General features: G+C 36.8%; 1 protein-coding gene across 8 annotated transcripts in view; it reads right to left on the reverse strand.

Moving 5' to 3' along the window:
• Mhcl (Myosin heavy chain-like) overlaps positions 1 to 26,986 on the reverse strand; it is a 129,157-nt gene that overhangs the window by 39,677 nt on the left and 62,494 nt on the right. Inside the window, exon 1 of one of the 8 annotated variants that reach the window (XM_070109727.1) lies at positions 5,826 to 9,315. The exons of the other annotated variants lie outside the window; for them this stretch is intronic. Within the exon in view, the coding sequence (XP_069965828.1) occupies positions 5,826 to 8,846 (3,021 nt within the window). The 5' untranslated portion in view covers positions 8,847 to 9,315. Of the gene's footprint in view, positions 1 to 5,825; positions 9,316 to 26,986 lie in introns of those variants that run through there. 8 annotated transcript variants of the gene reach the window in all.

Raw genomic sequence — 26,986 nt, forward strand, 5'->3', positions numbered from 1 at the left:
ATTATCACTTGCCTATCGTTGAATGTCATTACCCTGGCGATGTAATCGGAAACCAGTTTATGGTTTAATAATAAAAGGGCGCATACGCTGGCAGCGGCTCACCATACATGCTCACGCCCTCTATGCACGAGTCGTGCTGCACTTTTTATAGCCAATGGATGGACATTTAATGCGAAACCTATAATATTTATTTCGACTTTAGCAAATTCATTTCCATTTTCCTTTTCATTCGCGATTTGATTTACAATCGCTTTCAGTAGCATTGAGCTTGTGCTGTGCTTGCCACAGGTTAACTCTGACAATTCCAGAGATTTTATTATCGGACAATTATTTATAATAGTCTAATTGGAATTGCGATGATGATAGCAGGCGGATTTAGTTAATTGCAAGTTTAATTCTTTGAAGGAAGAAACTGCTTAGTCAAAGTCGGACCTGCAAATTTCACTGCTTTAGGGCATATGCACATATTTAGGTGAATACAAGTAATAGATTGCGTCTTGTATTTGCTTGTCCCACATGAGGATTGGCTACAGTTCATCACAGGTTTAGTATATGGGCAAAGGAACAAACTTCAAATGTCCCGATAAATTTTAAAGACCTTTTTTTTGAGAAAGAAAGAGTTCACTACAGAACAAACGCATGAACTTCAAGATCGTTCTAGTTCACTATTTAGCACATTGAATGAATAATTTAAGCTCAGCTAAGTGAGTTGGATTTGATTCTAAAATTATGGCTTCAAAACTTATTGGGTTTATTAGTCACCTAGGCCAGTGCCTAGGCTTAAAGCATACATATTGACAAGCAAATCACCAATAAAATGGTAGGGTCTTTTGAGGCTGCACAAAACGAACACTTCATACGAAAGATAACTTTGCAAAATGTCATTATATTTCACTAAAATCTATGATGAAAGCGTCGGCATTAAGAGCCAAGAATAAAGAAACGAAAATAGCCATGCAGAAAATTTCATTGAGCATACAAATGGTGCGTACTATCTTTAAGCTTTAAGCTTTGCTACAAAATCAAAACATGAATTATAAAATAATAATTTTTGTATTATTTTTTTTTTTTTTACCCCAATTCAAAATTTCATGCACCACGTCCGGCTTAAAACCAACTTTTCGCACGTTTCAGAGCTACTACATATGTATTTGTCACGACAAAAATGGATGTTTTCTTACATTATTGCAAGCAACAAACTTGGAAAGACAGTATGCCCTTATAACACGACACAATATCGTCATAAAAAGGAAATCTAAAATGTAGCAAAAGAGAGACTACAACTAAAACCAATTTGAGCACCTGCGGTTGTGGCAAAAATAAAGCAAGTCTTCAGTCATCATTATCAAAACAAATGCGGGTTCCAGAAAAGATCACAGGGCAGTAGCGATCAAGGGTATACAAGTACAAAGCGAAAGGGAATAGGAACGCGTTGAGGGGTAGAGAAATAGCTTGGCATTGCATCTGTGAGCAGTGAGTAATCCAAGTCAGCATTTGTAAGCATGTAGGTTTATCTCAAGATAATCAAAGCCGCGTAGAAGTAGAGCAAAAGGCGTAAACACCGATTGCATACATGTCACGTACCGTTGCGCTTTGAGACAGAAAAAATACTGTAGATTAAAAAAGGTTTTTTTATAATTTTTTTTTTTTAAGCCATTCAAGCAAGCGCGAATGAGCTTGCATGGTTATTTCGTAATCAGTTAGGGAAGGATATCAAGTGCAACACCAACATATAGGAACGTGATGCTAATAAGTAAGACACATATGTACAATCGTACCTAAATATATGTATGTACATAATAATATGTAGAGCAAATTACAAGTGGCTGGGTGAGTAGTGTCAACTACGAGATCGCGCTGAGTGCGGCGCTTTTAATGGATAGACACTTATATACATATAATATATACATATTACCAGGCGTAATGAAAGTAAAAAAATGTAATTTTATATGAAAAATATGTTTAATAATGTTTTGGATTCTTTTAAATATTCAAATTTATTCAATTACTGTTATAAAACTTATCTATAACAATTTTCAAGGTCTGAAAATACTTATATGAAAAGAAAAAACAAATAATGGTGAACAAACGTTGCCTACATTTTGGCGATATGGCTAAAAGACCGAGATTTCGATGGCATAGAAGAGAGTCTGCTCCACAAAATAATAAATAAGTAATAAATAAAAACGTTTCCCGTATATGTTTTTTGTCGATATTACGGTTTAGTCAAATACTTTAGCTTAATCAGACGGTTTCGAGTTCAAGCCATATATTTACCATACTTCGCTTTGAAGTTTGTAGAATGTAATGAGTTTTCCATTACTTCCAATGAAATGGCTAACTTGAAAAAATTAGAATATATGTACGATTAAAGATAGAAAAAGGACCACAAATTTTCGTCACAAATGGGGTTTGATACCAAGTCTCGTGATACTCTACGACGCACCAAGGCGCCATTATGATTAAAACAAATAAGAAAAAACGTTAACAGCTGTATAATAAGTGCTCGATCTAAACAATTTCTTCGGAAATTGCACTGTTACCTTGGCCAATAACGAATGCCAAATTTGATGAAGATACCTCGTCAAATAAAATAAATGTTTTCCATACATGTCTTGATTCCGATCGTTCAGTTTGCATGGCAGCTATATTACCATAGCCGATATCGGCAGTTCGGACAAATAAGCAGCTGCTTAGCGAGGAAAGGATGTGTGCAAAATTTTAGATCGATATCTTAAAACCTGAAGGACTAGTTCGCGTATACACAGACGGACGGACATGGCTGAATCAATTTAGTTCGTCATACTGAATATGTATGTACTTGCCACAATTCGTGGCAAACTTAATATACCCTGTTAAGGGTATAAATATTACAATAAACACTCTGGGAAAAACCACTTTGCTTTAATGCTTTCACAAATAATAATATGAATAAGAGGATACACAAAATAATTAAAAAAAAGAAAATATTAATTTATCAGCAAATTAGAAACTAAATAGCAGCGATATGCTTAATATGCTCGATTTCAGGTCACAAGCACTTGTATTTGCGATATGCTAATTAAAACAATGCACATCACGTACAATTATGCATACATACATGCACACATATGTACAAGCATGTATTTACGAGTGTTATGCGGGTATAGTATACAGCATTTTAATAAAGATATGAAGCGATATGAAATGAAAGTTACTTTGTTTTTGAACAATTTTTTCCAACACTTTGCTAGTGAAAATTCAATTGCTTCGCAAGTTGTCAGCGTAGAACAGCTAATACAACAAAAACAATAAACAGAAACAAAAACAAGCAGTCGACTTACTGACAATCGCGACAAAACTCGCACAACGCACAGCGCACCTGTGTAAGTATGCGCAAGTATGTTATCGTATGTTGCGCATGCGCATAGCGGCGCGTAATGAAAGTAGCTAGAAAAAAAAACACTACACAAATAGAGAAGTTAGTTAGTTTAGACTGTCTAAAGCCAAGCTCACACAATGTTGTGCTAACATAATGCCGTTCAATAGCTGTATAATGACAACAAAAACAACAGTTTTAGTGTTTTCGTTTGTAGTGCACAATGTATGTATGGTGCACACTATCGTCTACTTTTTTGTTTTACTGCACCTCACCCACATACCAACGATTGCCGCTTTATGACGAATTCGGTGGTAAAAGTAAGCGATTAGGTCAAACAAATTCATTTTTGGTGCTGCAATGTGCATTTCAAGCGATTGGCATGAGCCCACAATAGCAAAAATAACACAATTTGTCAAATTTGTGATTTACAATGCATTTACCGTAAATTTTTGAAATGTTTGGATTTTATGATGGGCACTATGTAGCAAAAATTCACTGAGTTAGGGTAGGTCCAACGTTACATGTATGCAAATTTCTAAGGCAAATCACGCTTTGTTTGGCGTTCTTTGTGCAAGCTTTATGTTTGCCGAGTCTTTTGCAATAGCGGGAAAAATGTTGCCATTTTATTTTGGTTATCTATAGACCGTTGTAGAACGGTGCTTTGCTACGACTTCGGATTATTTTGTCTAATGTGTAAATGGAAACAACTTCTGCGAGCAAATGATGAATATTGTGACATGCTTTTTCTAAAATTCTTTTATTAACGCACGCTATCGACGAGGTTGAAGTCTCACTCTTTAATGACATTTTGTGTTTTCGAAGAACGACGAATTCACACCCATGATACTATAACTAAAAATGGCAATTTAATGCCAGATTTTTTCTAAAATCACTATTGTGGTGCAGAATAATGCAGAGTATGGCGGTATTGTCCTTGAAAACCATGTTATGGGCGAAGAAATGAAACAGGTTTTTGAACAAAACAAAACGAATAAAAGTTTCTACACAGGAAATTCCATAGATCCATATAGATAAATCTAGGATAATTATAGAAGCTCAAACCCAGAAAAATAAAAACGTAAAAAAAATAGTAGTGGAAAATAGAAAACATTACAAAAATGTGTCACTCAAAAGTGACGGCTAAAAAAGTTAACAAGAAAATAATCGCATTGGATTGTGAGGTTATTGTGCGGATCTTGCAAATATTATAGGAAAGAAGAAGATTTTTATTGTATTTTCTGTATATATATATTTCAATTCTAAACCTACTGACTTCCTACATTGTTCTGATAACAATAATGCACAAACATTGCTTCAAGTTCCCTAAACATAATATTGCAGCCTGTTCTATGACTCAATTGGGTCTTATCTGGATACTGTAGACTAGATCGTACGAAGATTATATTTTTAGGCCAGAAATATAACTCAAGAGGTAATTCGCTGACAGTACTACAAGTATAATAAAATACGTCTCCGCTAACAAATGAGTGATCGTCAAGTGCTCAACTGACCGAGTGATCGGTCACTAGACAAAATCAATTGTTCTAAGTGTAAGCGAATTTGATAAACTGTGGAGTTTCTTGTAATTTTTGCAAAAAATAGTCATTTTTAGTTAAGTTAGGACGAATTGTTTTTGGGTATTTATAAAACAAGAACAGAATGGAGGAAGGAACTTGTGGTAGTTAAGGTAACCAAACGACAACTTTTATAATTTTGTATGAGCTCAATTATTAAACTACCAATAAAATATTCAAAAAACTACCCATAAAGCAAACCAGGTAAAACTACATATCATAAATAGATTTTTGGGGTTCATACGAGAATAAAACCATAACATTTTTAACTAATAACCACGTAAATATTACAACACTGCACTACGAGTACTAAACATCCAGAGAGAGCAGGGAAAACTGAGAGAAAGTACAACTAAGAGCAGCTACATAGTGGGTGAAATAAAACAATTTACGAGTTGCTATTTATTATTTATTTTAATATTTTATAAGAGCAAAAGAAATAAAAATAAAAAATAAACGATAAACGATAAACATTTGTGACAGTTTACTTATGAAGTAAATGCAAATATAAAATATTATATAGCGATTAACAAATGCTTTAACAATATAAATTAATATAAGAAAGTTAAGAGTAATGCACAATAAGATGCGGAAAAATATAGTAAAAATGCAAAAACTACAGGATTTGGACGCTACGTAGCCAAAACCAGAAAAAAATTATAGTAAAATATAAAAAATACTTATATTTAATATTGAAATGCACCAATATTACCAGAAGAGCAGGGCTTGACTACTGTTGGGTTAAAGGATGTGGCGGATGTTTGGTTGTTGGTTGGATTATTCGGATATTTCAAAATTGCGTTCGTTTACGCTTTGCTGCGCTTCTTTTTCATTTCAAGAATTCTCTTCATAAAATTGAGTTCGCTGCACTAAAGCAGTCGGATAGTTACCTCTTTGCTGTAGGTCGGATAAAACTCCACTTGAGTTTGTATGCATTGCACAGCTTCGAGTTGAGCGACGCGTGTGGCAGTGCAGACTTTACTAGGGTGGCTGCTAGACGCACGCAAGCTTGGTTTGCCGAAAGTCATATGCGCAGAAGCATGTGATTGCTGCTCGAACTTCTGAAGGAGTTCCGATACTTTAGTAGTTTTCGTTTGCATAGAGGTCAATGCTGCATCGGAATTGTACACATTGCTGCCAGGCGACGCCGCTTGGGATGTGGAACGCTCCTCCTCAATAATATCGGATTCACACAGACTCACGCTGGAGGTGGTGGAAGTGGATAAGGTGTGAATGGTTGTATCATTCTCATTCGAAATGTGTCCTGAATCGTCTGAATCCGATTCGTTGTTACGATGTGACGCATTTGCATCGATTAACTTTTCGATGGGCGCATTTGTATGCAGCGTTAGTTTGTAAGCGTCTGATATTTCAAAAGCTTGCTGTTCTATTAACGTATTATTTGCCGCTGTCTGTTGTTGTTTCGGCAGCTGTTGTGTGGCGGTTGGCGCATTCAACTTTGCCTGTACCACATTAACCAATAATTCGGTGTGCTTATCGGATGTCTCACCCAATACGGGTGGTATTATTTTGCAGAACTCCAGCTGCGGTGGCGGCACTTTCTCCTCATTCGCATATTTCAACTGTTTCGTGGAAGTAACCGGTGAAGGAGTTAGCGCGGCGGTGTTGTTGCTGGTTGTGCGGCGCAAAGTGCCATCACACGCATCTTTCGTAATTTTACCTGTCAATGCTGCACTACCGCTGGCAGCTGTTTTCACTTTCGTACGTGCGCTGGCCAACGCGGCTGTAGTTGTCGGTGTAGCAGCACGTTTCGTATGCCCGGTTGTCGACGCCTTCACCGTCGCTGCTTTGCCACCACCACTCGTCTTAAGCGTCGTCGCTATTGCTGCTTTACGCACGCCAACTTTCGTGTTTATCGATTCCACTTTGCGCAAAATTTCATGACCCTTCTCCAGGCACTTGTCCAATAGCTCGTCGCGACTACGTTGCAACTTGCGTGCCGCCGTTGTGCTACCGTTGGCGACACGCGACACACTTCCGCTACTTTGACTGCTGCTCAAGCTATTGCTGGAGGGTGTGCGCCGCGGACTCGCGTTTGTGCCAAGTGTGCTGGAGTTAAAGCCAATTGAAGATTTCGTTCTCTCCATTTGCAGGCGTGAATTGCTACGCGTCAACTTTTCTCCAGACAATGATTTGCGTTTGGTACGTTGAACAGACGTCGCTTGATGTTGCGATGGCAATTGTGTAGTTGACTGCAACGGCTGCTGTGTTCGGTTTGTGGAAAGCGAGCGCGAGCGTGATTTAACTGACAACGAAAGCGCAGATGCGGAACGGGCAACCTTAGTCAGTTGACGACGTGGGTTCGTTGGTGCAACGGTGGAATCTTTGCTTTTATGTGTCACAACAGTCTTCACAGCTGTTAAATTCTTGTTATCGATCAACTTCTGCTTGTCAATCATTTCCGTTAAGGAAGCGCTGCAAAAGCTATTACTTCGTCTTTGTAACGGTAATGCTATAAAAACCGGTATCTTGCTATTTGTCGCAGCCGCTGCCGTTGTGGGTGTTAACTCCCACACGGATTTGGAGCGTGCACGCGTGGCTAGAGCGTAACGTATATTGCGTAAAGTGGGAGTGTCAGAAGACTGATAGACATTGCGTCTAGGTAGAGCCAGGGATGACTTGGATTTCTCCAAGCGCCTGGGACGCACGGGCGGTTGTGGTGGTGTCATGGAATCTTCAGTAACTGATGCAACAACAGTGCTGCTGCAAACGCTGTTTTTCCTCATAGATGTCGCTCTCAATAAGTCGTCGCCGTTGTTCGTATTGGTGACGCTACTCTCAGCGGTAGTGTCAGTGATTTCCTCAGCGGGATATAAATCGTTGGACTTCTGCGTTCCGTTTGAATCTTGCACACTTTTGTTAATTTCAGGCTGCTTGGTAGTCTCCAACGTAATTGACGCTTCAGTTGCGTCTACGTGTGTTTTAATAAAACCAGCGGATGTTTGATTAACGTCTACATTTGGCTTAACTTCTTTCTTGTTATCAGCGAGCTCAAGTAAAACTACCTTGTCTTCTACCACATTTTCTTCACTTCGCTTCTCGCTACCATTATCGGCGAATGCGACCGGCGGCTCAAGTGCTAAGAGCTCCAGTTGCGCTGCGGCTGCCGCCTCCACAACTGCTACATCACATTCCACACATGGCCCTGTCTCTGCCACTGCGCTTTCAGCTGGTTTCTCATTGTAGTCGATTAGTAAACGATCAAAGTTCTTCAAAACCGCATTTAATTTCGTTTCATCGTGTGCGGCCTTTTCGAGCTCCTCGAAAATTTCATCTTCCAACGATTGTTTCGTTAAATTCAAGCTTAACTGCTGATATTCTTCATCGCTATCCACATAGTTAGCACCTTCAGTGGGTGATCCAGCATGCGTTCTTAGGTCCTTCGTGTGACCACCGTCCACCAAACCACCCTTTTCAAGTAGTGCTGGGCAAATTATGCCCGAATTTGTTGCAACCTCACCAACCGGCGCTGAGATTTCACGCTTACTGAGCGTCTTCGTTGATTTTGTGAGGCGTTGGCGTTGATGTTTTAGCATGCCGGTGAGACGTCGATGTGCAGAAGTCGTCCCTATTTGTTGTTGTTCCGTCTTTGGAGGGAGGGTGGGTAAAGTCGATTGTTTACTGATGTTCGTATACTTGCCGCTAGTCGAGTCTACAATACTGAGCGAACTCATCGATATAGAATGCTTCTGTGATTTGTAGAGTTTGCCCGTCAAACGTGGCGCTATATTATCCTCAATTTTATGCCGGATTTTTGAACAAAACTTCTGTACGCCATGCGTTTTGTAACCGCTGCCAATTGAAGCGACGGATGATGCGTGGGAGGCGGTGGGCGAGCCAGGTTTTGGGGCTATCGCAGCCAAAGGCTTATCGATATGTGGTTTATCCATATCTTGTTCTTTAAGTGGGGTTTATGTATAAAGGTCTTAGAGTTCAAGTTATACAAAGTCGCACGATAAGAGTTCAAGCGTAAGTCACGATTATTTGCACATTATTAATTGCTTTCAGTTGCAGCTCCTTGACGTGCAGGCGCAAAACTTTTTCACTTTTACTTTTACTATTCTCTTTCACTTATTCACTTGGAAAATGTCAAGCTGGCGCCTGTCGGCTATTGACATCTGATCGGCGTATTCGTATTATCAGTGACTGACTGACACTCCTGCGCTCGTTGTGTGCATAGACATTAAAAGTATATTTGCGCTAATCAACGCTTGCGATTGTTACATCTGTAATTGTTTTTTTTTTTTTCTATTTTATTTTATACTTCACTACGTTTCGTATGGATTTTTCCTTCTTTTTTATGTTGTTTTCGAGTTGAATCCGCGTCCGTTTAACCGTCGATCGTTTTCGTTCGCGTTCAGCGCGCAACTAAATTTCTTTACCGAGCCGCAGAGCTGATGAGCCACCACTAAACGAGCAACCAACCAACAACGAACATCAACAATAAATAAATAAACAGAAGCTCCAACGCAAAGACGACTGCAATTGAGTTTGTCTTCATCGTTGTTGGTAGCTAAATTGTCATTATCGTCAACGCCATCAACGCAAGTCAGTGAGTTGGTGAGTCTTCAACACTTTCCTTCTTAAGCTTGCGTACAACAGCAGCAACAAACATTCGTTGAGTCACAGCAATTGTGGAGTCGTCACAACAAGTAGCAGCAATAAGTATGATTGTCGAACTATCGTTGCTAGTTTGGTATCGTTTTCAATGTTGCTCTCTAGTGTCTTCGCATGCCCGGCGTCGACCGTCTGTTAGCGCAAGCTCGACTTAAACATGCGCAACGCGCCGAGCCGTGCCGTTGACGATGCGTAAAAGCGTGAAATGCTTAGTGCCGTTTCACATTGGGATGCAAAAGAGTCTGATGTTTTTCAAATTTTCTTTTGGTGTCGCTCTGGGCATTCACACGGTCAAAAAAGAGTCCAGCAACTCGAGTCTAGTTTTTCTGCATTTCTTTTTACAAAATTTTCGTAAATATTTGTGCGGTTCGATAGCGCAACACTGCGTGCTGCGTATTTCATTTGTATGTTGAGATGATGGTCACACATTTTGCTTGCAATGAATTACCATGAATATGGTAGAACAATATGCATAATACAAGTACCTACCCGCTAAATAGTTTCAAAAAAATACTAAAGACGGGAATTCCCTAATCCACAAGAATGTATTGAATATCCGCTACTAATATTTTCAAGACCAAATTTATAATAGGAATTTCCTAATCTTTAAGTATTAAAAACTCATAATTTCTTTACTCCGTATTAAAAATTCATAATTTCTTTACTCCATAATCTATATCTTAATTTTCTCCTTATTTACAATTTGTCATAATATTTCTATTATTCTATGCATACGTATTTGCATATTACATAAAAAATAGATAACAGAACTCAAATTTGCGATCGAATTCATTTGAAACCGAGCGCTCTTGCAACCATTCAAAGGATTTGAAAGTGAAAAGGAATGCTGAAAAGGGTAGCAGCGAGCTGTTACGAACAAGAACACAAAGCGTGCCACCCGAACACGAGTGGCACGGTCCCTTCGTCTTTCCTCGTCGTCCCCTCACCCACAATAAACTGGTATGAGACTCTTTTGCGTCCCAATGTGAAACGGCACTTATTGGCTGTGTATAAACTGAAAATGATATGTCCGTGCTAACACTTAGACACATATAAATAAAAAAAATAATAATTTTACTTTATAAGCAACATGTTTTGCCGTTACAGCGGGGTTTGATTCGAACCTGAAGTCAGCGCTCCGGGATTGTTGTCGCGCGAAACGAAAGTAAATGTAGGTTGCATATCTGCAGTTGATTGTGAGCTGTCAACACAGCGCATAATTATGTAGCATAACAAAGGAGGCGCATGCGACTTACTTAACCCTTGTTTAGTGCGTAATAAAAAAAGTTTGAAACTTTGCTATCTTTTTGGTTATTGTTTGCTGCCTAGGATTAAGCATCAAAAATTTTTTGTAATTTTATAAAGTGAATTCCATTAATTTTTTTTTGGCGTATATAAAACTTTTTTGCTTTTTAATAGTTTTTTTTTATTTTATTTTTTTAATTTTTTCTGTTAATTAAAATTTTACTTAAATATTTATTTTTTTTTAACATTTATTTATCAAATAAACTACAGATATTCTTAAGATGAAAGGTCTCCAATTTTCACCACTTATAGAGTACTTGTGGTGGGTAGGAAACTATTGACAGTGATTATATTAATTAGTTCGAACTTTGACGATTGTTAGGAGCGAAAACTATCGATAAATCGATATAAGTTTTAATAACAAATATGCATATATTTGAAAATTATATAAAATAATGTCACTTTTTAAACATAAAAATATATTTATTTTTAGGACTTTTTGTGTTTCTAATAAAATAATAATATATGCATATGCATAGACATATAATAAGTATCTACATGTATGTTTAACAAAAAAAATATCGATTTTACTATTATAGTGATTTTTTAGCTTCCCAGACCACTATTATGCTGAGAATATTTATTGGGAAACGAGCCGAAAGTTCTGATATATTGAAATAAACAAATGCACTCCACAACAATATTTTCGGCTTTTTCATGGCAGTCTTTCCTCTTTTTTGGCGCATTCTCACCCTTAGTAGTTTACTCTTTCAGATGCTCCTTGACCTCCTTTAACGCCATGACAACAGGAGCCTCCCAAAAATTATCTTCATCAGATGCCAACGTTCGATTGAGATAAATAAATTCAGGCAAACACGAAGCAAATGTCATTCTCAATGTCTTTGACACATTTCCAATAACTCTAAATAGCGAAAATGAAAACGAATCCGCCTCAAAAATGACAACAGAGACCCAGCAAAAAGATGAGAAGAAAGAAGAAGATCAGAGCAATTTGTAGAAAACAAAAGCATTTATTAACACCAAGAAAAGTATATATGTATATATCTACATATGTACGACTTACATATTTACAACAAATCTTTGTAACAGCAAATGAAAGAAAAACTTTAGCTAATAATAAGCGACAGAAAAAGTGTCATGTCATTGCACCTTTTTCACACATTTTCTAGCCACCGATGAGATTCACACATCTACACGGTGTGCACCTCTGAATATGGCTAGTTGCATGCCGCCTATGCATAACTATGTACATGCAACAACGAGTAAGTGGCTACCACAAAGTGAAATTAAAAGCAAAAACATGCAATTAAATGCAACTCATGCGTCCATTTGGCGGCCGACAGGTGGTGGAGCGAGGTGGCGACAAGCCCACAAATCCCATCGAGGATCACACAAACGCGAAACAAACTAACAGACGTCCAAACATTAAACAATGCAAGACCTGAGTCGAGTCGAGTCAAAGCCATGTTAAGTCGTCGAGTCAAGTTGAGGCGAGTCAAGTTAAGTGGTAAATTGCTTTGTCATCACATAAAATTGCCCGATGAGATTAATGGCGCATTTGAGGTAACCACGTTGCATGGACGTTAACTGCTCACATCAACGATGGTATATTTAATACCCTGTAGGAAAATGAGAGTGCAATGAACTTATTATATATGCTTAGAATGCGTTTTGGAATATAATTAAGACGAAAGTATACTATGTATAAAATGCAAATAATTAATTTAAATTTGCTTTACTAGTATGATCCCAAAAGATTCATGCAATGGATTTTAGGCAGATGCTTACAGAGAGGAAGAATAATCAATTTCAATTTAAATTTAACCTCACAAGTATACATACTAATCAGATTCTCGCAAAATAGAATAAAAAACAATTTCAATTTATTTTTAACCTCACAAAGTCTATGTTGCCAGGAAAACTCAGAAATATTCTATATCGGAAGGCCGCGGTTATCACTAAAATATCGAATTGAAGCAGCAGCAACATTGAAATGCGAACTACTCGGTGACAATCGAAAGACTTAAGATGTATAATCTTACATGTAGAAACCAGCAATTCAATGAATACAAACTTTACGAGGACCTGAAATTCCACTTCACTTCCATATTTCCGACTAGGAAGTAACGCAAGCTAATTTCTACTGGGTGTACCATATATCTCTATATATTTGCACCGATTGAAGCTTCTATAAGACAAATACATATGTAAATATTTAGGTAGTAACTGCTGCATCAGCAAATTGTTGCAATAGACAATGTCAGGTTGACACCGGTGTGAACTAAGCACATGTTTTTGTTTTTGTATCGATTGACACCGGTTGACTTACAGATGCTTATATTGTTAGAAACACACTTACATACATATATATTGACATCGTTAGCTGTTTTGTTTACTGAAGGTAGTTACTTGTGTTTCCTCTGTTTTTTTTTTTTGTTGTTTTACTTTTGAGGGATTGTAAACAATACTGCTAATTTGTTGTTACACAAAAATAACATGTACTTAATACAGAAAGGGTTACATAAAATAAAATAGCTTTGTTAAGCCGATTTAACAAATAAACAAAGAACAAAGATTTACCCCGGTATCTTTATAATTGGACCACACTGTATTTTGCTATAACAACTTTTACGTAATCGGTTCGTAAACGAAAATATTATAGTTAAATTAATTGTAGGAACAAGCAGTGAAGGTGAAGTTACGAACCGATTTAATCCCCTCTGGAAATATGCAGCATCTGGATAAAAATACTTTATGCAGCCAGAATATATTTCATGACAGCCATGGAGCGGTTTAATATTGGTAGTGTCCATTATTTGTTGTGCAACATTAGGGAATATTCTAGAAATGGGAAATAATTTTAAAAATGTAGCAAATTGCTTATATTTACCGGTTGATAGATCCATCTTTGGGTGGCAGAAACGGCAATTTTCGTCATTGGGAGTTTTAAGCCAAATCGAGCATGAATGAAATTATCAAAACGCTGAGGAACTGTCTATTACCTGATAAAATAAATGCACGACTGAAATAACCGCACGTCAATAAAATCTCTTTAATCACTGATCACTGAAATCAGAATTAACGAATTGTTCCATTACTTACAATATCGATGCCTAGGTAATCAGATATACTAGCGCGAGACCATCACAATATACATACGTTCCCACGACAGTCGGGTCTATGTAATCGGAACGGAGCCGGGTTCTTATCCGGTCAAGGACTATCAACTCAGCAGCATTATTTCAAATTACTTTAGGGCTGACATAACAACAGCAACCTTCACAAAATCCTACTCTGACGACGATATATTCATAAAAATATTTAGCTTTGAGTTAGAAATATTTTGTAGCTGTCTTTGCTGATCTGACGTCGACTTCTATTTTATCTATTTGTCCTAGTTCAAAACAAATATCGAATCTGCACTTTCTGCAGCCGTTTAAGAGCGCCCAAAGCATGCATGCACTGATTTTTCCCCTGTACATGTACATATTGTATGCATGAACATCTGTATGTGAGCAGGTCAGCCAACCTACCAAGAGTGAGCCCATAGCTAATTATTATCATTGGTACGAGCATACTTAAAAGTATCGTGTTGCAGTGGGCAGCTTGCAAGTCATCGGCAATTTCATGCCGCCGGCTAGAGTAGCTCGAAAAAAGCGTTTGACAATTACAAGAGTTGACCAGGTGTAACCGCTGGTACAGAAGTGCTTATTTATGTAACAACAACAACAAACAGAACAAAAGTTACATTATGCACATAAAGTGGCATTTAATGAAGGTTGCGTATACGTCACGGTGAACTTTTGATGTGACACCTTCAACCAAGCGAAGTATGCATTGAAATACAAAAACAACAACAGCAACCTTTTAAGCGTGTTAAAAACGCACGCTAACATACTCGTATACAAAAAACAAAAAGTTGTGAAAAGAAAATTAATATCAGCGCTGCTGTCTTGGCTGAAAGTACATTTTAACATCCATTGTATTATATATGCGCATAGGGTCAGACCCACATGCCACACAATGTGGCATCAGTAATTTTTAGAAATTCCAAAAAAAAGTAGGGGCCCTATTGTGAAATACTACAGTTTTTCATATTGAAATTTTGCGTTTTCGAAAAATTTTATGCTGGCGTCAATTAGAGGTAATGAAAAAAACTTTAACTTCGGCTGCACCGCAGCTATATTAGCCTCACAGGTGCATTGCTTATAGCATAAATGGGAATCTTGATTTTGATCGGTCAGTTTGTATTGCGGCTATAGTGATTCGAACTGAATAACTAATTCGGAAATTGTAGCATTGCCTCGGACAATTATCTATGCTAAATTTTATGAGGATATCTTGTCAAATAAAAAAGTTTTCCAAATAAGAACTTCCGACAAATGAGTAGCTTCTTGGTGAGAAAAGGAAGGCAAAATTTTAGATCGATATCTCAAAAACTGAGTAATTAGTTCGCGCAGTACAGACAGGCGCATATACTTTTAGCTAAATCAACTAAGCTCAGTCACGCTGATCATTTATATATATATATATATATATAGTTAAATATATATATACATACATATATATACATTTTATATTGTCTTCGCCGTTTTCTTGTGGATATTACAAACTTCGTGGCAAACCTAATTTACCTTGTTCAGGGTATAAAAATTATGATTTTCTTACAATTTTGTCACAGTGTGCTAATAAAGTGCATTTTAATAAAAGCAACTGTGACTGCGAGCAACAAAGAAAAAACAGAAAACGAAAAAGAAGCAAAATGCAGGCAGCAAACAGCCATCGCCAGCGAAGCCATCACAACATTTCCACTCTTATTTGTGCAGCTGTTGCGACTAATGGCTAATTCCACACTTACGAGTATGTATAACATTGTTTGATGTTGTAGTTTTTGTTGCTTTCATTATTTTTTCTCAGACTCAGCTCAATACATCACTACGTAATTATTAAGACTCGCTGCGGTAGTGCAAGTATTGGCCGCTTGGCGCTTCAATTGTATACCTGTCAAGTAAACACGTTGTGTTGTTGTATTTGATGTTGCAGCTACATTTGTACAACATAGTAAACGTGATGTTTGTGTAGACAAACACTGCTGCACTCAGCAAATTGTAGTATGTATCTGTTTGATACATAATAAGTAACCCAATAAGCATGCGCAGTGGCCATAAAGAACTTCTAACGACGGTTGGTATGAATGTGTGTTTCAGCAGCTACATGATAACCTCAACTCACTAAAAAAAAATTTCGGAGACAGTTCCAATGATGTTTACGTATTGTTAGAATTTGCATTGCATAATTGTAGGCGCGAGTGTAAATACGTAGAAGATTTTAGAGATAAGAGCCCAAATCAAATTAGACTATTAATTCTGAAAATGCTCATAAAAAAACAATAACATTTCCTATGAATAATAATAATTTATAGCGTTGCTAAAGCGATCTAAAGCTTCAGTAAATAAGTCATAAAGAAAATGAGGTTGAACTTGAAAATTGGACACCATTGGACATTGTTTTGAAGTTTTCACCAAAAATCTATAAAAATATAATAAATATGTTATAAAAAACTTGGGCACATCGGACGACTATATCTTATAGCTCCCGTAGTAACAGTCAGTAACGGATCGAGCAATTTTTTAATTTTTTATTTCAAGGGAAACTGCATGTGGTTTTACCAATACTTGTATTATAATAATGCAATACAAAAGTAAAATACACACTTTCAAGAATATTCGCATTGATTGATGGTACTCAAAAATGTTGTGATAACAGAAAAATAAACCAAGAAAAACATTTACGAGTACATATATATTTGATGGTAAGTAGAAAACGAACAAAAATTTTACAAATAAATTTCCTATTGTCTCATTAAGTAAATCTATATGGTAGTTGATTTTAGTAACATTGATTTGTGGTTATAAGTAAGTTTTCGTTGCCCAGTAATAAAAGGATCAGAGCTTAAAAGCAATCAATTCATTAAAAACTGTGTTTAAAGCGACGCGAGAAATTTTCCGTGTAGGTAGTAAAATTTTATGAACCGATGGAGGGAATTAAAATTAGGGATATTTTAACCAGCTGCTTTGTGGTTTCAAGAGCATAGTCAGCAAATTTTGCTGAATCCATCTTGCAAACCAAAGATATGGCTGGCAACAAAGTTGAGACTCTGAGTATTAAATCTTGAACAATTCCCGTAATATCGGCAGATATATCAGGATTATTGAAAAACGCAAGGTTTGGAGAATTGAATTAAGTGTTGACATGCTTGTATTGGTTGAGTAGCCTATTTTAAAGGCGGTTATAAAGATTTGTATTAAAATAGGTGAAAAGTAGTTTGAGATCAAATTTAAGCAGATTTCATATATAATATACCAAGGTGCAAAAATTGTACCTGTAGTTAACAACTTAGTCCAACGAAATGATTTCGCCGTCTCCGTTTGACAAAACCTAAAATTAATTAAGCGGAACCATGGCACGTTTAAAAGATTTCCTTAAAATTTTATTGAAGTAATTTTTAATGGATAAAAACCCTGTAGAGTTCTAAGCGTGAGAGACACTCGCACTATATTCCCTATGTAAAGAACAGTGGACAAATTAAATTATTTAAACTTCTTTTCAGTAATTTAGATTTAAGCGAGACAGTTCCTTAGCGGAACTAAATCCAAGCCCAGTTCAGTTATGCAGATCCGATTGACGCTCTGCAACTAACAAATTTACTATTTCGGGACTTCCAATACATTAAGGATATAACTCGACTTTGAAAAGCCTACAAATGAGAGAGCCAAACGACATGATCACCATGAACTAGTTGCAAGCTCCCATAGAACTGAACACATGAATTCCAAAGTCAAAGTGAAAACTCTTCAAATGCACACAAGCAACAAACAACAACCAAACTGCATGACATACGCATTATCTATTGTCCACCCAACGCATTTCGTGTCCACCCACTTTACCACTAACACTAAAGTGCGTGTAACTGCTAGCGATATCGGCTGTCATTATCAATTTCTAGAGGTATTATTTATGTTTTGCTTTCTTTTCACACCATGTAGTGAGTTTCTTATATGTTGTTGTTGCATTTTTTTGATTTTTGTGTAATTTTATTGATGGGCAACAATTTAATGGTGTGACTGGTGACTCTGCCGCAAAGTAACAAGTTTTTTTGGTTATTCTTGCGCTCTCCCTTCTCCTCACTAGCTACGGCCAGGTTTGCTTGTCCGTCTGCCACTTGGTGTGGGTTGTGTCTTCGATGTTGGATCGAATGACATTTTCGGGTGAAAGTCACTGGCACATAACTCAAAACATCGATAATTGATATACATATGTGAGCGTGTACCACGCATAATCATGCATTAACGCATTATATACACATAAACTTATGGCTGACGCTTGGCAAATGCAAGCAATAAATGTAAGGGGCGGAGAATTAACAAAAAGACATGCACATTTATTTATTTACTTCTCTTGTAATATTAAGTGTGTTTGAAAGTTAAAGAAAGTAGTAGCTAATAATTGTATTTTGTGAAAAACTTGGTGGAAATTAACAAAGCGCACGAAATTTTCGAAGAAAGTATATAGGTATAATAATGTACGAGACTCTGCTGGGAGCAAAACAATTTTTTCAACATTTTTTCGAGAGAATTAGTCAAAATTAACAATTTACCCTTTTTTTGAAGTTAGTCTCCAGAGCCGAAATATTTGACTTCGAATTTCGAAATTGAGCATATTGAAATCATTACTATCCAATTGATACAACTTCATTTTCAAACATCGAGCAATTAATTTAGTGATCTATTGCAACTTATAAAAAGGTACTACAACTCAACATAGCTCTCTTCGAAAGGGATAACACGAGTCTGTGAAGTTCGAACTAATCACATGTATTGGAAATAAAGTGTCTGCTAGTGATATTTCTAGAGCTTGAGATTAGTTTTATTGGACCCTAACGGAACCTACAAGAACTATGTAGAAATGTTTAAAGATGCTCTCGGAAAGTATCGCTCTGCAAAGAGATCCTCCGGTGAGTTTTGACCAGCTGTTTTTGAAAATCTTTCTACTTTGGAGTAAACAAAAGCGAACAGCGCGCTTCTTGCTAGTAATTTCGAAGATTTATTTGCCTCCAATGTATTTTTGGAGGTTATAGGTAATAACCACTAGAATAATTGAAAAATATTTGTCTTCTTTGCACTACAAACTCTTATGCTCGTTTTTTACTGGTTTTTCTTTTAGTAAGAATCTTGTAATCTTATATTTTAGTGCAATTTGAGTGACGAATAGTTCACTTAACGTATACTGGCTCATGCCAGTTATTTTATAGTTAAAACTGTGGTTAAGGTCTTGTCATTACAAAGTTTTAAATTTTTCTATGGGACTCTTGGTATCTCTGTGTAAGTACTTCATATTACATAAAGACTATAATAACTAAGGTATTGCGTATCTAATTTTTGTTGAACAACGATTTTGGAGCGCTGTTTCAATTCAAAATTGGCTTCCACGCCAGTGAATATGGAACTTGAGAAAGTTTAATAGTAACAGTTATAATTCAAAATAGCGTAATAGTCATAAAGTCATTACTGAAAAAAAAAATACTTGTTGGTAATACGATTCTTATTTTAAGAAGGAAAACGTGTATAAGATGAAATATATTCTCCGAATTTTTTCAGACGGCTTAAAGAAGTGCGAGATATTTTTTCAAAATTTACGTATTTCTTTTGCGGATTAAATAATAATTGAACCACCCTCGTACAGTGTGTTTTACACTATTGGTGGAATTCAGCTCACTGCATTCCAGAACTTGTAGCAAACACAATTGTTTCACTTTTATCTACAATTTTAAAATAACATTTGCGTTACCTACTTGCTTACTCATCAGCAAGACGCTTATCAAGCCATAGAGCAATAGCAGGAAATGCCACACCTCGCGTGCCACATCACGGTGTGTGCACAATTGCAAGAAAATGTTGAAAAACTCTCGGCGCAACATGAAATCGAAATGTGTGTCATTCGTGTCGGCGGCGCAAGTATGCGCAGCGGCAAAGATAAACTCATCATTGGCAATAACAGCTGCAGAGGCGCGTTCCAGTCCAACTCCATCACCGCCTAAACGTCCAGCAATCACACAAACATCAGTTACTTGCGACAAAATGTCACTGCGATGGCTATGCGCGCGCATTTCTAGTGTTTATGTTGCTGTACAACAATAATTGCTGGCAGATGGAATACATTTTAAACACAAACAACGGGCGCAGAAGCTTGCGCGCGAGATGGAAATTCAGTAAGGAGCACAGTAGCTGCAACAGCAACATTTAAGCGGCTGACAAATGTTCAACGCCGTTTATCATTCAAATGTCTGTTTTAATTAAATGGCAATTAATTTTTAATAAAATTTAATAGACAACACAAATAATAGCCGCCATGGAAAGGTGGTGGCGCAGCGGCAAAACAGCGCGTAATTTAATTATCTTCACCCACTTTTTTTTAAATTTTTTGCATGGCTTTGTTTTTGTAACCACAAATATTGCAACTAATAACCGCACACTCAGCAGGTGGCCAACGCCTTGCCGCCCAGCTTGTTGCACTGTGAAACATTTGTATGTGACTCACTCATATAAAGCGTAAACACGCGCGCGCGCTTTACGTGCCGCATATCAATAATTGACTTTAGCATAATCACTTTCAATTAAAACATCAACTTTAGCAAAGAAAGCGCTCAAAGCCGTTGCGAGACGCGGCCAGAGGAAATAACGCTACAACAGTTTGAACGCGCTTGCTCAGCAACGAAATGGAAAGCGGACTTTTGCTTTTGCGATTTACTTTCGTTGCGGCATCTGGTAATGTGAGTGCACAGGAAAATTCATGCCGGACGCATGCTCAGGCGCAGCGGTGTAGACCAGCACGTCGTTGATTGTAGTTGAGCAGGAAAAGCAAGACTAAAGTTTAGTGGAACACTGGAGCTGGGTGGCCACGGTCACCGGCTAATTATGTTGCTCGACAATGGAAAATATATGGCTAAACTTGTGTTTTGTTGTTGCTTGCGTGCCAGCGCTTTGTTGTGACTGCGCGCTGTTGCTGACGATGTTGGAAGATCATGTTGCAAAAAACGACATCAGTGACGCATTTGTAAAAAAGTCTTTTTGTATGCAATTGCACAGCGTATTCGGGTTTTGTTGAAGGGGAGCGTATGCCGTCAATGTTGCGAAGTTACAGCCACATCTATGCACGCTGCACAGAGCTAGAGCAGATCAAGTGGATGCTGTGATAAGTAACCCGTATGAAAACCTGAGAGTTTAGCGCTCTGCCAAATTGCTTAGTGTAAGGTTGCTCTGGGAATATTCAGTGCCTTCTTATCTGAATATCTATTTTAAAACCAACTTATGTATTCCTCAATAGGGAAGCCGGACTATTTTAGTTCTCTTTAATTATTTAAACATTTGCTCTCTCTCGGTCTAAAAGACTGGTGCGACTATAGATCGCGTACCATTCCGTTCCGTTTCTACGATAATCGGGTCTACGCAACCGCAACGGACCCAGATTTTTAACCGGCTAAGGACTGTCAACTCGGCAGAATTCTGCCGCTACAACAACAAGAAAAATACTATAGATCGCTCAATAGAGCTGAGCCATTTATTGGCCCAGGTCATTAGGGCTTGAAGATAAGCGTAGTCTTATAGGTCTAGGGCAATGGGAACTTCATAAAGGTTTATGAATTCCTCTCAGTAGTTTCTACTCACTTGCTAAGCATTTAAAAAGCATAATTTGAAAATAACTCTAATTCAAGTGCTAGCGATAAATGATAATACCTCTTTGAAAAAAAATAATTAATATTGCTTTTACTGCTTTTTCGATAGGACATAATCATAGCAAGCAAATATAATGTCTCAAATTAATGTGGTTTTGTTTTTTCTACACCAGCTTATTATATTTGATATATACTCTTATTAACCATTATCATACATAAAGTTTTTTTTTATTACTTTAACGAACGTGATATCATACTTCCTTGTTTTATAGTACGCCCGCAATAATCATACTGATTTTGCTCAAATTTGCACATTATCTTAAAATCTCATCGAGCGGGAACGAACTTATACTATCAATGTTTAAAACATTCGAAACCATCTTAACAACCGATTTGAGTTTGAGGCAAGTGATTTCAAGCAATATAAAAATTTATTTAAGATGTTCACATACTGCAATTACGAGGCAAATATATTTAATAACAACAACTGCAACTCTGCTCCTGTCAAAAATAGGATGGCTGGTTTCTGCTTACCCAATAAGATCCTAAGTCGCTTAAAACAATATTTCGAATGGAAAAAAAAACTGGTGTTTCATTAATTATTAACCCGAAATTAATATAAATCCCACCTCATAAATGAAAACAAAGCTTGATTATTTTTGCTTAGTGATCATGAAGTTGCCACCCCATCTGTTTAATAAAATCACTGACAGTGTGGCAGTTAGATCAGAACAGCAACGTACTCTACTTATGCTTTCTAAATCGCATTTACGGAAGAAGGAGAAATATAATAGATAATAAGACTTTCTTTTGGGGCGACTAAGATTTCAAATAGTGTGGCACTCATTACGTCAGATTGTAGAGCTTTCGGTTTAATGCAGACATAATTATGAAAACACATCTCAACTGAGTAGAAAATGGAGGCTTACGGAACAGAAGTATTATCTAATTTACATGCACTTAGCAAGATCAGCGAACTTTTACAAGAAACTCGCGGAACTTTCTTTGGAAACTTTTGCGGAGAAACAGTGAAAAATAGGGTCGCACTGATTTTTCGAAATTCAAGAAACAGATTTTTCGAAATAAATTATTTGAGTGTTAGTTGGAAGTAATAGATTTTGCTTTGCGAATGAAAAAATATAAAACTGAAGTCAGCAACATTTATGAAGTAACTGCCGATCATGCGACATGAAGACAATCACGAAGTCGGCAGCGCATGCTAAGTTTTCTCATGGGATTGTTGCAATAACGACAATTTAAATAACGTGCAAATTTGTTGCAATTAAAATCATTAAAAAACGCATATTTTCATGTTTACATTAAGTATTTTGATTATCTCCTGCACTATTTGTGGCAGCAATGAAATGACGCGCAGCACAAAGTGAATGTCCACTTGTTTAGCGAAGATTCGAACAGTTTTGTATCCCCCTGGCAATGCAGAATTGAATAAATCAAGCACATGCGCTTCTTGTCTGGACGCGATGTCTTCAGCGATGGATGCTGTTCAGTGAATCTGAAGTTGTAATCGTATATTCACAAGTTGTAGCCAGTGATTTGCAACGCGTAATTGTTGCTGTTGTTGTCACACGTATTGTGAATGTGAACTTGACCGTGAAAGTTGTTGGCAACGAATGACTGGCACATGCCGATCGTGCTCGGGCAAATGAAACAGAAAGAGTGGGTGTGAGAGAGAGAGTGTGTGATGAAGACTTGCGATAAATGCAGCATGCGAGCGTTCAACTAGTGGAACGGTAAATATGACGTCAAAAGGTATTGTAAGTACAAAATCAAGAAATGCTTGAAAGAGCTACTTACTTAGCAATGATCGCTTAAAAATTTTTAGACAGGAAGTGAACAGTTGAACATCGCATTACAGAGCAACTTAATTATGTGGTTGGGTCAGTTAATTATAGAATACTTTATGCGCACAATTCAATAAGGATGAGTAAACACCAAGTGGGCAATCCCGGGAAAGGAAAACGTACTTGACTTTATTACAACGAAACAGATTGAAAAAGTCAACAACAAAAAGCGAAATTATCAAAACACACAAATAAAAAGAAAAAAAGGTTAACTTCAGTTGCACCGAAGCTATAATACCTTTCACAAATAAAGAGGTTGAAGAACTTGATTTTGATCGATAAGTTTGTATGGCAGCTATATGGTATGCTACATTGCCGTTGCCTTTAACAATAATACGGGTGTATAACATAATGCCGACAATCAAAATCTTGGAATTTAAAATGCAGACAGAAAAAAATTTTAAATAGCGGGGTGTTCAGAGTTCTTTCGCGTCATACTGCTTTCTACATTGGTGGTATTCGGCCGCGCTTAAAAAAAATAACCCTGGTTGCTACAGCACTGGGTTGTTCACGAGTTCTTAGTGTCGAAGTTTTTTGTTAACTATGGGTCTGCATTTTGAACTTCGACATTTTAAGTGTTTCTCCAATAATCCGCGCCAAATTTCTGGAAGATATCTGTTGAAATGAAAAAGTTTTCCTTACAAGACATGCTTCCGATCGTTCAGGTTGTATGACAGTTATGTGCTATAGTGATCCGATATTGATGGTTTCGACAAATGAGCAGTTTCGTGGGGAGAAAAGGACGAGTGCGAAATTTCAGACAGATATCTCAAAAACTGAGGGACTAGTTGGAGTATATACAGACAGACGGACGGACAAACGGACAGACAGACAAATATGGCTCAGCCCGGTACAATGATCATTTATATATATATTTTTATAGGGTCTCCGACATTTCCACTGTTCAGGGTATAAAAAAATTTGCCATGGTACCAAGCTACCATTATGTCTTTAAAATTATTTTATTATATTAATTGTTTGCTTTAGTGAAAGTAGCAATTTTTCTTGCATACCAAACAGAAGCGAATATGCCGATAAAATTAACTAAATAAATGCATGTGCGACAATGGAATGGTATTAATTAAAGGAAAGGTATTAATTAAACAAAAGAAGCATAAACATGGTAAAAAAAGGTCCTTAATTGGCGTAAAATTGTACAATTAAGTAAAGCAGTTCTCACTTCACTTGTAACCGAACGGTATGACGCATACTGAGAGTAAACAACGATATTTTAATTTGTTATTCTGAAAATAACCTAACCTGTATTAACCAAAATCGCAACAATGTTCAAAAGAATGCAGAAAATAATTTGTCAACGTTCTTAAAAATGAAGTGATGATTGAATTCAATAAATTCAATGCAAACTGCATTCGGGAAAAAACTATCTAAAAAAACTATTTGGACTGAATTTATAAACCGAGCAATTTCTCGTAAACTGAGAAATAATGTTTAATTGAAGAAAACCATAATATTTCGAGCCGCATATTAGCGGCGGGTATAAAAAGTAAATGCATTTTGTGTCTTCAGTCTTCAGTGTACAGCACGATCGTCACCGTCATGCCACACAGTCAAATGTCATAAATATGACACAGCTTATCAATGAGCAACTGCCTACCACTAGTTTACAGTAGCTATGTGTTAGATCTAAGATACTGGTATAGAGATGGGCAGCTTCAACAGAAGTGCAACGCATGATGGCAAATGAAGCTACATCTAATGAAGCAAATAAGACAAACACCTTCAATGGGACAGTCAAGGCCAAATTTCATGCGAGTCAAGCCATTGTGACAGGTGTGAGCGCAGTGTTACACGCAAAGAAATCGCTGTAGAATAATATTTCGATAAACATTTATAGTAAGATTCCTTAAACACACTGGGTTTTGGTTTTCCGTCTGGGTTCACATCTCCCGTCTGTTAAATGTTGGACAGCTTCGGTTTGCTCGTCATTTGGAAATTTTCTGCACGAAATCGTACTCAAAAACTAACTTCTAAGTTGCCCTTACAAATAATCAATGTTCGTGGACTCCATATTCCACATTGTCCTATACTCAGACTCACCATTTTTGTTTTTATAACCTCACATTTCCTTCGGCGTGTGACCACTTAAGAAGTGTCTCTTTACTTGCTAAAAAAAAAATGGTAGGAATTTAGTGGACTAATCTGAATTGAGGACGAAAATTAAACACCGAGCAAAGCTGAATTTCATATCTCCATAGTCTTATACACAGCTATTCATGACTTCTTAACATTTTAATAAGATTGGCTAAGGTACGTTTGCGAGCTGTGAGCATATTTCTACAAATAGAAATTTTTCTCTTTAAGTTCCAAAGCCATGTGAGCGTGGTTTGAAACTTATAGAAAAGCCTCTATTTATTTCCACATGCAGAGACTGGCGATTTTTAATCCGATAGTCAAGCATAAGAATGCAACATAAATTGCAAAGTATAAATAAAATAAAACTCTTGCAATATTAAGAATTTTCATTATGTTGTAATTCAATAATTATCAACTATTTTCGCGCAATGCTGTCCATTAATGTCTTGCCTATGTATTGGCCAATCACGAAGTGGCTGTCAGTCAGCAATAAATGTTGCTGGTTGCCATAAATTGCTCGTTTGGGAAACACTTCTTTGAAAATGTTTGTTGACACAGATGGACAATGGCACAAACCAATAATGTATGCAATTTACAATGCTTATGTAGATACATGTGTGGAAATGTCTGTATACAGGTTGTTATACATGTAAATTGAAGACATGCAATAAATTCGATTGCATTTCTTAGTCATTCATTAAAAATATTCTGCGATACAAGAAGGCGGTGGCTGGTTTTCGCTTTAACGATCGGTTAATAAAATAGCAATTCAAAATAAATGCTCATATACATATGTACGTGTATATGTTATATACATATGTAAAATGTAAACATTAACAAAACGTTATACCCTTCACAAATAAAAAATATTGCATAGAAAACTTGATTGATAAGTTTGCTGATAACTATATGCTATAGTGACCTCATCTGAACAATTTCTTTAGAGATTATATATAATCGAAGCTAGATTATACCGTTATCTTGAATCTTGGCCAAAATTATCAAAATATATCTCGTCAAATATAACAGTTTTCTATACAAGGGCATAATTTTTACCAGACGGACAGACGTGCATGGTTAAAACGACTCGGCTCAGCATGCTAATTTTTTATATAAATATTTGGTAAGGTACCCGACGTTTCCTTCTAGGTGTTACAAATATCGTGGCAAACTCAATATACTCTGTTCTGGGTATAAAAATTTTAAGATTTGTGTTAAACGGAATTTTCGCAAAAGAACCGATCGTAAATATGTGACAGGAACTGACTTAGAGTGGTTAATTGTGATGCCAGATTTCATGATAAAAAAATGTGGAAAACGGTTGGCCTCAAGGGCCATCCCTGCAACTTCCCTCTAATTTCATACGCTAACGTTCAAATTTCGCTTTTTTCACTGCTTTTGAGCTCTTCGAAATTTTTCGTTTTCGATATCTAGCAAGTAAATCAACCGATTTCGACCC

This window comes from Bactrocera oleae, chromosome 2 (genome assembly GCF_042242935.1).
Source record: "Bactrocera oleae isolate idBacOlea1 chromosome 2, idBacOlea1, whole genome shotgun sequence".
Classification (NCBI taxonomy): domain Eukaryota; kingdom Metazoa; phylum Arthropoda; class Insecta; order Diptera; family Tephritidae; genus Bactrocera; species Bactrocera oleae.